The sequence below is a fragment of the Thamnophis elegans genome, chromosome 11, assembly GCF_009769535.1.
Source record: "Thamnophis elegans isolate rThaEle1 chromosome 11, rThaEle1.pri, whole genome shotgun sequence".
Taxonomy (NCBI): domain Eukaryota; kingdom Metazoa; phylum Chordata; class Lepidosauria; order Squamata; family Colubridae; genus Thamnophis; species Thamnophis elegans.
This window is the reverse complement of record NC_045551.1, coordinates 10,661,630-10,674,176: the sequence shown is the minus strand read 5'-3', so window position 1 is coordinate 10,674,176 and position 12,547 is coordinate 10,661,630. Positions and strand designations below refer to the sequence as shown.

Here is a 12,547-nt window from a genome sequence, read left to right as displayed (position 1 = left end):
TGTCTCCAGTACAATTCCAACTTCCGAGGAGAGTAAATACTGTATATTTTTAAGGTGTCCCCTCCAAACAGAAAAAGAGCACTTGCTCCCTTCGTTACCTGAGTTTATTGTTCACGGTTGAAACTGTTTAAAGTTCAAAGTTCAGCTATTCTTTGGAAAGACAAAAGAATAGAAGGAAGAGCAGGAAAAAAAATCAACAACCAACCCGACTGTTATACAATCCTGTGTGTGCTTTCCAAGTCTTCTCAACAGCTACTATATCCCACTCCTGGGGTCCACGCCGGGTTTTAGTTCTTTCTCGGCCCTCTCCTATCGGCGGGTTTCTCACTGTGGTCACTTCCGTTCAAGTTATTCACGCTGTCAATTCCAACTCAGCGTCTCAGCTCTCACTACTTTTCGGCAAAAATCTGGACTGCAAAAACAGTCTCCGTCACAGAGCCTCTTTCTTTCCAGCTCACCCTCTCTGCCAATTTTGCGTTGTTCTCCTTTTCTTTGGGTTGTCAATAATAATAATAGATGTCTCAATTTCAACTGCTCTCTCTCTCCTTCCTTCTTATGCGGTTGCCATCGCTCTAGTCCTGACCAAGTGGCAGGATAGATCTTCGTCCGTTTAGTGAGTTTCTCCTACCCACTGGGGGATTTGCCTTATCACCCCAGCGTCTTCAGAGTTTCCCCCTTAATCTGCCGGTCCCTTCAGGATCCGCAGTGCTCAGAAATGAGCTCAAACAAAGAAGTTAAGAGTTAGAGGTTACGAGAAATCCCGTTCCTCAGCTCCAAGCACAATGAGTTCACCACAGAAGTCCCCAAATGTGATGGTTTTTAACTGAACCCGTTAATCTCAATGGACATTTTTGTTTGCTGGAAACCAGCAAAAAGTACTGTGAATGAAGGTCATGTGACCACACAACAATACAACCAGTCATAAAGCTGACTTCTTAACATGAAGCCATGTGATTGGGAGGAGGGACAACAATTTACGATCGCTAGGGATGCTTAACAGGCATCTATTTGGGCTGAGAAAGCAATAAGAGGCATTACGTTTGTTACGAGTAAAAGACTCCCGGGTCGTAGCTAAGAAGTTATCTATACACTAAAACCACTATACGAAGAAAAAATTAAATACAATCTTTGTCGAAAGAGGAAATCTACTGAATTCTGAAGTACAAAGCCTGATACAGGTCAAAGATAAGATTTGTTGCATAATAGTCCAGTGATATCTGTTTGGATAATCCATTAACATCCTCTTATATTCCTCTTTGTACACTGGTAATTCTAAGTAGAAGTAGTTGCTATTATTCTAGAGAAAGCCTATTCTTGGTCATTTAATGATCCAAAGTGAAAACTTCCATTAATCTGACATGTTCACAACTAGACTGAGGTTCATCCAAATAAATGGCCCGCAAATTATTTTGCTTCTTGGTAAGAAGAAATAAAATATTAAAATATTTACCCCATCTGGTAGTGCCCTCCAGCATACAGCACTGACAAATTCATTTGTGTCATCCTCCTTACGGTCTTTGTCCAGGACACTTTTGACAGTGTCAAATTTGAAGGTTAGCAGTGTCTTTGAGAGACCTTTATAGTACAGGTAAAGTGAATTATTTTCACTTCCTACAATCAAAAACAAAAATACAGGTTGATTTACAATATTTATTTCTGTCAGTTCCAGCTCAACCTAAATTTTCAACTAAAACCTTTCTACTGGTTAAAGTACAAAACCCTAAGATAGGAGTTAGATTAATTATAACATGTATGATTTGTTACAACCAACTCATTCCAAGGATTCAATACTCAGAAAGTGAATGAAAGGTGGCAACTACCAAGGTTAATACAATTTAAGAAGCATACACCTGAAGATGTAATGTTTGGAACTTTTTTGTGCAACAGCATGATTCCAGATGCCAGAAGATATTTTCTATGACCTGTTTTAGAAGTTAGAGTTCAAGGAGCATGCTGAAATACCAAACAGGATTTAGAAGATAAGAAGAAATAAAAAGTTCAGCGTACAGACCAAAGGAGATTACGTTGAAGGACTGGAGATATTTTTCACTATGAAAAGACCAGCAAGCTATGTTATGGTACTAAGTTTATGTTATATTACCAACTGCAAAATTGAAAAATAGTTCTTTTCCTTGTCGTTTTGAAGTTTAAGATTACTCAGTTTTTTCAGTTGGTTTGAACTATAATGATTTGGGATAAACAAACATTTTCTACGTATGTTCTCAAAGTTTTGAACCTCCTTCTTTTACATTTCTTGAAAACAGATGGGCAGGCAGCTGTTAGGCATATTTTTAAACATAAGTTTTTCTTTTTTATCAAGAAAAGGGATGGATCATTTCAATGAGTTTGTTGATATTTCATAGTGTATTCAATTTTATTGTAATATATTGCCATAAACTTGACATTGATAAATGCTTAAACTTAACAGTATATTTAAATTTCTTTGCTCAAACAGCTGTTTACTTACCACAGGCAATATAGTCTCCATTAGATGCCAAGCCTACAAAATTCTTCTCATTGATGTGACCCTTAAAAGAACGCAAACAATGTGGCTTCCCTACATTCCACAGCTTTAGTTGGCTATCTGTTGACCTGAGGACAGAGATACAAACTTATAAATAAATTGGAAATTAGGAAAGATTCCCAGGTAGGCAAAATCAGCACAGTGTAAAACTTAAGTTAGGCGGAAAACAGATTTCTGGTACCATCTGTGTCTGGGACAATGCAAGCAGAGAGGGAAGCTGCATTTAACAGAAACCACTCCCTGGGTTTTGCAAAGGTTTGTTTTCCAAGCAAAAACACTTTAAGTCCTTTGGGAAAAGGTAAATAAAACTTGTTTCGAGTAAAGAAGTCAGCTTTAGTATTAATAGCCTTGTAACTTATTAGACGATACATATTTATAGAAAAACAAAAAGCCATGGAGAATCCCAAGATACATTTTTCTGTAAAACCATGTTAAATTTATTGAAATTTACATAACTTTACTCTTACATTTAATTCATTGAGGCTTATGCCATTGGAATGAATCCCAAAGAATACCTGTTATATAGAATCACAGAACTGTGGAATTGGAAGGGATGATAAGGATCATCCTTAATGTGAGCAAAACGAATTAAACCATCCACAATAGACAACTGACCAGACTCTTTTTAAAATTCCTAGAGTTAGTGAACCCAAATGTACATAGTACACTATTCCATTATTATACAGGTAGTCCCCAATGTATGACAAGTGGGATTGGAGTTTCCATCATTACACAAAATGGTCATAAAACGCAATGCCATGTGACCGCATCACTTAGCGACAGCAAACACAGCAGTCCTAGTTGCCTTTGTAACTCCATAAACATGTAGTCGTTAAGCAAGAGAGAGCATGGGGGATGCTTCAGGGGTGAAGAGGAAGCCTTCAGAGGCGCAGTGCAAGCTGTGTGTAAATCGGGGTCCTGCTGCAGTGCAGCATGAGTTTAGGGAGGCCATGGAAGGAGTAGGCTCTGACTCTTGAGTTTCTTAGTATACTATGACTCTGGGGTTGCAAGAAGCCTCTGAGCTGCAATGCAAGATGAAGCCATAGCTGCCATTACTTCAGGGACTGGTTTAAATCCCTTCTTTCAGTGCTGCTGTAACTTCGAATAGTTACTAAACAAATGGTCATAAACGAAGGCAATAGCACTTAGACTTATTTACCGTTTCACAGTGCTTTCCAGCTCTCTCTAAGCCAGTGGGTCTCATCCTTCCTAATGCTGCGACCCTTTAATACAGTTCCTCATGTTGCGGTGACCCCCCAACCATAAAATTATTTTATGTTTTCCGTATTTTTTCAAAAAGATGTGTTTTCCGATGGTCTTAGACGACCCCTGTGAAAGGGTCATTCGACCCCCCAAAGGGGTCGCGACCCACAGATTGAGAACCGCTGCTCTAAGCGGTTTACCCAGTCAGCATATTGCCCCCAACAATTTGGGTCCTCATTTTACCAACCTCAGAATGATGGCAGACTAAGGCGACCTTGAGCTGGTGAGACTCAAACTGCTGAATTGCAGAATTCGCCTGCAATACCGCATTCTAACCACCGAACCACCATGACTAGCTGTACAGACCTGCGCATCAGGGCATTTTTGCTTACAGTTAAGCAAAATCTAGACAGCTGCAACTTGTACCCATTATTTCTTGTTAGTTCCTATCATCCCTATGAGCCAACTTGGTGTAGGGATTAAGGCCCCAAGGTAGAAACCAAGAAGCCATGAGTTCTAATCCTGCCATAAGTACAAATCAGCTGGGTGACCTTTAGCCAATCACTCTCAGCCCTAGAAAACAGGCAATGGCAAAATAGAAAAAAAAAAGTCTTACTGCTTCCATTCATGTACATAAAAACTGATATGCCTCTCTTCAATCTTCTGAACTAACACAAGTTAAAATAAAGGATAAGGTTTTGCCTGGAGTGTTTTTAAACTCCAAATGTAGTTTAATCATTACATAAATTGCCTTCTGCTAATTGTTTACTCCTTAATTTGATTGAATGGTTGCTGCCTAAGTCTCCAAAGTTGAAAGTCCTCAAATGCAGGAAATATCAGGTTGTGTGTTACCACATGAGGGCACTCCTGCAATTCTTAGAACATCGGCAAGTTAAAAAAAATCTACCTTTCAGAAAAATAATGGAATCAAATGTTGCCTCTTTTTCACTACTATACTAAAGAGAAACGTGAATTTAAGTCTTCACAGAACTAAGCATTCATTTCAGTATGTTGTCGGCAACTCCTAGAAGTGTGGCTGAACAGACGAGAACTAAGCAAAACAAAAAGCTACTAGTTATATACCTCTTATCTTTCTCAGTTTCTTCAGCACTAATGAGACACTCTGGATCCAAAAGAAGTGAGAAAGAGTTTTCTATTTTTGTTCTAATAAAAGTACTAGAATATGCTGTGCAAGTTGACAGTTCACACAAACACATAGTATGAGCATACAATCTCGCTCATAAAGCTGTGCAAAATACCGATTTTCTGAAATTCACCAAGAATCAAAAAGGGTAGAAGCTTTTTACAATACTCACGCAGAGACTATTTCTTCTCCGCTAACAAACTTTGCATATGAAACAGCTTTGCGGTGTCCCTTGAAGACCATAATGGGCTGTTTAGTGTTCCGAAGATCATAGTAGTGGACACAGTGATCTTGGGAGAAATGTGGGGGGAAAACCCAAAGATAATAGTCAAGTCAAATAATGCGAGAATAATGCAAAAACAGACTGAACATAAGGCTACATAGATTGGGGGAGGAGGTGCTTATTTCCCATTTATTCTAATTATCAAGCAAGACAAGTTTCTAATTTTTCCTCCTAATTAAAAGAAATAACATCTCCTTTATATAAAAGAAAAAAAATATTGCTGCTGCCAGCATTTTTTTTTAAATCACTGCTGTCAGTCTTGCAAGGTAATCCAAATAGAAAGTGCTCTACATGGGGCAGCCCTTGAAGAGCATTCGGAGACTTCAGCTTGTCCAGAATGCAGCCCCGTGAGCGATTGTGGGTGCACCCCGGTACACCAATGTTACACCTATCCTCCGCGAGCTGCACTGGCTGCCTATTGGTCTTCGGATACGCTTCAAGGTGCTAGTCATCACTTATAAAGCCCTTCATGGTATTGGACCTGAGTACTTGAGAGACCGCCTGCTGCCAATTACCTCCAACAGACCGATTAGATCCCACAGACTAGGCCTCCTCCAAATTCCATCCACCAGCCAATGCCGATTGGCTACCACCCGGAGGAGGGCCTTCTCTGTGGCTGCTCTGGCCCTCTGGAACGAGCTCCCCGTGGAGATTCAGACCCTCACCACCCTTCAGGCTTTCCGCAAAGCCCTTAAAACTTGGCTGTTCCGACAGGCCTGGGGCTGATGAGTTCCCGTCCCCGCTCGAATTGTGTGGCTGTTGATTGTTTTTAAATTGTTGTGTTGTTTTGTCCGTTGTCTCTTTTTTCTCTTGTTTGTATCCCCCCCCCTACTTGGTTTGTGAGCTGCCCTGAGTCCCTCTGGAAATAGGGCGGCATAGAAATACAATAAAATCAAATCAAATCAAGTGTGCTCAGATGAACTAATTCTATTTTAGTGTAAGGTGACATTAATAGAATCTTGCAAATCTGAATGTAATTTTTTCCACTGTCACATTTATAGCCCAAGAAATTAGCTTGGTCCCTTCTGAGTCATTTGCCACTCCAGATACCTTCTTTGGGCTAGGCCACCTCTTATCTTACTGTTATCCCGACTATCCCTTTCCTGTTTCCCAAGATCATTCACATGTAACATGACATCTGTCATGAGTTAAATGCTGCTTGACACCCTCAAATTCAAAGTCCTCCATCATGCCCCTGCTTAAATCCCATGGATTTCAATCCTAGGCAGGATTTTGACCCCTAGAAATGACTATTTCTGCTCAGAAACTGTGCTTCACTATTCAACATGCCCTGATTTGGAAGAGCTTGCTAGGAGCTGGAACTGCCACAAATAAGTATTGCAAGTCAACTGGATATTTCTGCTACAGTGCAAAGAGGAAGAGATACTTGACCAGTTTGATCAAGCTTAGTTTATTTGAGACACCCAATTTCTCAGGATGCTTCTATGTAATAAATTCTATCTATTATGCTAGTTGTTCAAATTTGACCAGCAGTAATACTGTAAAGTACGTTCTCCAGTTATGATCAAAATGGAGCCTGCCTATTATAGTTGTAAGTCACATTTTAAATGATATGGACAATATATTAATCTATGGCAGGAAGAATGACAAGTATGAGGAATAAATGAAGCGAGTCAAAACATCTGCTTGCAGCTTTGAATTCTTCTTCCAAATATTGTAATAAACAACTGTATCTTGATGGCATATGGCGCCAGCCCAGCATATGTAGCATATGCTATCAATCAATTCCTGTTCTGATTAATATCTGAATGGCTATAATGCTCTTAAATTAGTCACTCAATAATTTATTATTTTAGAATGTAGTCTCCATGCCCAATTGAGCTGTCATTATTTTTTTAAATTCATCCAAAGTTGCCATTTTTGACATCAGGATTAATGCCCATCACATTAAATAGTGCTTGAACAGTGTGCCATGTTTCATAGTTAAACATGTTATCAGACTCATTATATTTATTTGTTATATTTCTATCCTGCCTTTTTCTCCAAGTGCTAAGAACAACACATATGCCATTCTCCACTCACAATTTTTCCTCATAACAACCACCTACTAAAATAGGATGCACAGGGAGACGGTGTGTACATGATTGGCTCAAAATTATCTAGTGAATTTGTATGGCTGAGAGAGGAAATTAGAAGATGGGTCTCCCTGATGACAGTTAAATAAATAAATACAATATCTACACTAACTCACAACAGATCATATGAACCTTTGGCTGAAAAAGATAAAAGTGTGATCTACTAAAGAAACAAAATTATTGTTTTTACTGTAAGTAAGAAATATAAAAATCTCAGGTACTCTAGTCACTGCAGAAGCTTCTCAAAATGATTTATGATGGTATAGTCACAGTTAATACTGTTTAGGGCCTTTCTATTCCTTTTGGACTATGGATTTAAGATGCTCTAAAAATTGAGATAATTCCAGTAATATCAAGAATCAAGAGCATATCAAGGAAACAGTGATAAATGCTTTTTAATCTTCATTCTTTAGTGTCCACAGTAGTGTAGAACAATGGCTCAAACCACATTCAACCCAGTCAATATTCTTTTTAATCTAGATCACAGGCAGAAAATACTTTCAGGGTAGGAAACAGCTAAAATATTTTGAGGAATATTAAATCAATGTTTGTATTAGCTAGTCTAGGAACATAACAAAGATTGATATAATTTCATGTACATCTTAAATTTCAGATTTTACATATTTCAATGGTTAACTTTTTATTTGATGAGAAAAATTTAAAAAGACAACTCTTATTGAATTTGAAAGCTTGGAAGACAATCAAATTGAGATTACCACAATAGGACTATAAAAGTCAAACCAAGAAAAGGATCTGGACAAGGAACAGCTGCAAGAAGAAATCCTGAATGAAGTCAAACCTCTTTATGGGATTTACAAAGTAGGCTGCTGAAACCTTTGAAGCCTTCTTTTGAAAGCCAAAAAAATTGAGGAAGTATCAAATACCATGATGCTATTGGAATGTTTAAAGGTCAAGATTGTGAAGAGCAAAAAGAGGAATACAAAGCTACATTATCTGGTATTTGTTCAACATTCCTGGTAAACACTAATCATGACAATTTGTGGCTTTCTAGGTTAGGCTATGGGAAGAATTTTTTCATTTGTAATTTTAAGAGAGTGAAAAACTTACTATATTAGCTATGCTCGATGTGATGAAGCCACTTCTTTATTATTGCCATCTGTTTTCTTTTTCTTTACTCTCTTACTTTTTTCTCCTTTCTCCCCTCGCACCTTCTAAATGTTTTTTTTACTTTTCTTTTTCCTTGTAGTTGAATTTGTAATAGTTTTTACTACGTTTACTAAAAAATTCAATAACATTATTTTTAAAAACGGTAAGAAAAAAATTGTGAAAATGCAAGGAGAGGAAACTAGAGGAGAACAAATGCTTTTTCACTGCTTTAACCTATTTTAGATCCCCTCCAAGTACTGTATAATCTACAGATTTAGTTTATTAGTATTAAAACTATTATGTATTTTAGATGGGTAATCTTTTCTATTTATCTTATGTGAGACAAAGATTTAATTCTGCAATCAAACTTCTTACAATACTGCACTCCATCAGCTGTTTACTATATTATTTTTAAATGGATGTCTAATAATACCATTTATCTGCAAGGTAGACCAAAAGGTAGCCTAAACGTGAACACCAGGCACACTTTTAAACGTTTGAATTAAACAGCTTCCATATAGCTGGAGGTTACAGATGACATTCATCAAGTGATGGAAACAAAACTTCACACATCAGGGACTTTTTATTTATATGTATATATGTATGTATGTATGTCATGGCTTGTAGAAGTTCTATTAAATATATTTCTACCAAAAACATAAAAGTAATCTCATTCAAAAATGTAATTGGCCAAGATGAAAAGGTTGAATGCAAGGTGGTTTTAAAATAGTTTTAAGCCATTCATTATTAGGAAAAACTGATGTTTGAATTTGTACACAAAAATCAACACACTTTAATTTCTGTAACTGAGAATTAAACATTATCTGCTTGTCAAACAGCAGAGTTCTGTAATTGTGAGAGCTGTTGAGCACAGCTGCAGACATTAACTTCACTATGAATTTTCCAAAAGAAAGAGAATTTACCATATATATTGGTGTCCCTGAAAAGTATTGGAATTGATGCATGTCAGGGCTCAATATCCTCAATTTTATCCTCCAGGAAAAACAAGGTTGCAATCATCATTGCTATGAGAAAACAAATAATAAAACAACTGATGTAGTGACTCCTCTGTAGGAATGGGATGTACTGTCAACTAGGAATGCCTGTGGACCAAAACGATGCAGTCTCTTAGTTGAAGTGACTGACCTGGAGATCTTTTGTTAGCTAATATAGAAAGGCAGTGCAGCAACAGAGGCACAGCCATATGCAACCTCAGAAATGTGAATGTCTGGCTTGTAACAATACAATTTCTCCTGTAAATGTAAAACCCCAACAAACTATAGAATTTGAAGTCTTATACACAATTAAATTGGAAATAAGTAAAAATGTGAAGTATGGGAAATTGTTGTGGCCCAGCAGGAGCCGTTGGAGCTGCCACCAGACTCCGACAGCGAGGGGCCCTATGAGTCGGCCCTGGAGGATGTGGAGGACCCTGGACAGGGTTCCAACTCCGAGCAGGGCGCAGAGAGACTGGTTGGCCACCAGGTGGTGCCTGAGCCTTGGACCAGTGCGGAGGAGACAAGGGAGTGTGATCCTGACATCAGCAGTGAGTTGTTCCTGGATGCACGCCATCGAAGAGCTAATGGGCGTCAGGAACAATTACGCATTTACAGGAGGTAATTGCGCTCAGCTGGTGGTCATTAGGCTCCTCTCCAGACTATAAAAGCTATTTGTGCACACGGCCCGCTTTGCAGAAGTCAACGCAGGATTGAATGTCGGAAGACATTACTGTGAGCTTGGCAGGCCGGATTGCTGCCAAGCCTTATATGTGTTTATTGCTGCCTGAGTTTGTCTGAGTTGCTGCAAAGGTCCTTATCTGTTTGTTATGCTTGGCTTTCAGCCACCGAGGTTTTGGTGTTTTGCTAATTAAAGTACATTCCAGTTAAGCTTGTCTCGGCATTCATTACTGGACGGAGGAGGGGGTCAGAACAGAAAATCATTCAAATCAGTGAAAAGTGCAAAGTTTGATTAGAACAGGGAACTGAATTTTGTGCCCATTTTCTAGCTGAGACAACCGTAAATTGGAAGAAAGTTTTAAAGTACATTTTGAAAGAAATGATGTCTATAAGTCCAGAAATAACATCCCTAAAAGCTAGGAAAACTCAGTTCAGACAGGCCGGAGAAACAAGTTTCAAAATGGGTTGACCATTCATGAATCCATGAATGCGCTTATGTCACTTATAACACATTGATTCTTTAATGTCTTGGTAATGGCAGAGTAGAATTTAATGTAAGCCTCTGCAAAGTGAAACAAAAATAAATAACTAAATCAATCAACTAATATCTATGCACACACTAATGTCACAGGGGACCTGGGGTAACTTATTGAAAGAGATCTCAGAATGGTGGATGACTGCACAATTAAAATTTCAACCTAATTTCTGATGGATAAAGCATTAGGTAAATTTCATGTTATGAAATATTTGGAAACAGGTGAAAGGATAAGTATAAATTTAGGTAGTATAACATCCTGATTTTAGTGGAATGCAGAAAGAGAAATAATATTCAATTCTGAGGACTGTGAAAGTGATTCCAAAATCTGTTGTCCCCCCCATAAATGCTTCACAGCTAATTTAAGATACAATTTGATTTTTAATGGGGGCAATTTGAACCTTGTTCAAACCAAGTTAATGACCTATAGGCTTCCTCCACATGAGTAGAGTTCACTTTTTGAGTAAAGTAAGAACTATATGTCACAGGGGGGCAGGGGACATCAGGATTTTAGAGATGCTTAGGTGGGGCATGGCCAAAAAAAAGGTTGGGAACCACTGGTTTAGACTGTTGTCTTGTCATCCAAGACATCATATGCAAGGAGACTTAAGAACATTCCTGAGCTAGAAAAGTTCTGCAAAGAAGAAGAGTGGGCAGAGGGAATCCAAAACAAGAATCTGAAGATTCATTCACCTACATGAGATTTCTGGAAACATCTTACAAAACAAAATGTTAAAGACAGCATCCATAAAAACTAATATATAGTTTCCTGAAATCCTGTAACATGTTTATATATTCCAATGTAACACTGTCTCTGTAGTCCATGAGTATATTTTTGGCTGTCAATTTCACTGTATTTCTTGCCCAATTGTCTCTTTTATGTCTCCTCTAAACAACACAAAAAAAGAAGCAGCTATTTATATAGATCAACATCAAAATCCAAAGAATGCTTGCAAAGCACTGAAAGACAGTAAATACAAGATCATCACTCTGTCTAGACTATAGCAGCTGCTCAAATAAAATTCATATGAAGAAAAAAGTACAGTAAATACGGCACATTTTCTCTTGAAAAAATAATGCTACCCGCTTATCTTTAATTTTCTCTCCCACTGTGTATAAACCAACCTAAGTAGAGTGTATATATCCAGACACTTGACAAAAGACAGATTTCTATGAATTCTAACTGGCTGAATAAAATATCAGGTAGCAATTTAAGTGTTTAGAAAGAAGTCAATCAAAGAATTAATCCTGAATGACTGGGAAGACCGTATGAGAGCTGTAACGTAGCTGCTGTTGAATCAACTGAAAATAAAAAAAAATGTAAGACAAATTCTTTGTGTATCACACTTGGCCAATAAATCTATTCTATTCTATTCTATTCTATTCCGTCCCATCCCTCTGCTCTATTCCAATGATATCAAAATATTGTTAAATAGAACAATCCTATCTAACTTTGAAACAAGAATCTTGGCCTGATACACACAAATTGATATAGAGAGCTGTTAAAGTCAACATGTCAAATTTGGCCTGAAGCTTTGGAGGTTATTTAAAACATAATAATGACTTGATTAGAGAAAGGACAGTAACTACATTCACTAATTTATTAGTGAATAGAAATCCCTTGTGGACTTTTTGCTAAGAAAAAAGAAAGAAAAATAATGAACTTGTGATTTATGGGTTTGATGATTAGAAAAGATAGACTATGGAAAGGAGGAAATTATGCGGCAACATTAGAGAAAGAGTGTAAAATATAAATGTACTTTGACCGCTGTTAAGACCAGAAGTTGCTTCCTTACTTTTCTTTTCTTTTTTTTATATATATTTTTTTCTCTTATTACTTTTCCTTACTTTCCTTCCACTGCTTTTCTCTTCAAAATTTATTTTTATTCATTTTAAAAATTCTTTTAATACAAATTATATACAAAAAGTGTGTGTGTTTGTGTACGTATATAAATTGTATATAAAAAAATTATATACAA

At 37.4% G+C, this 12,547-nt stretch overlaps 1 protein-coding gene across 2 annotated transcripts in view; it reads right to left on the bottom strand.

Annotated features, from left to right (window-relative positions):
- The window catches only part of COP1 (COP1 E3 ubiquitin ligase), a 112,321-nt gene that overhangs the window by 40,671 nt on the left and 59,103 nt on the right, over nucleotides 1-12,547 (bottom strand). For both annotated transcript variants that reach the window (XM_032226349.1, XM_032226350.1), the window contains exons 16-18: nucleotides 5,044-5,161; nucleotides 2,468-2,592; nucleotides 1,451-1,611 (exon numbers count right to left, since the gene is read on the bottom strand). In XM_032226349.1, coding sequence (XP_032082240.1) covers nucleotides 1,451-1,611; nucleotides 2,468-2,592; nucleotides 5,044-5,161 — 404 coding nt within the window. The remainder of the gene's footprint in view (nucleotides 1-1,450; nucleotides 1,612-2,467; nucleotides 2,593-5,043; nucleotides 5,162-12,547) is intronic.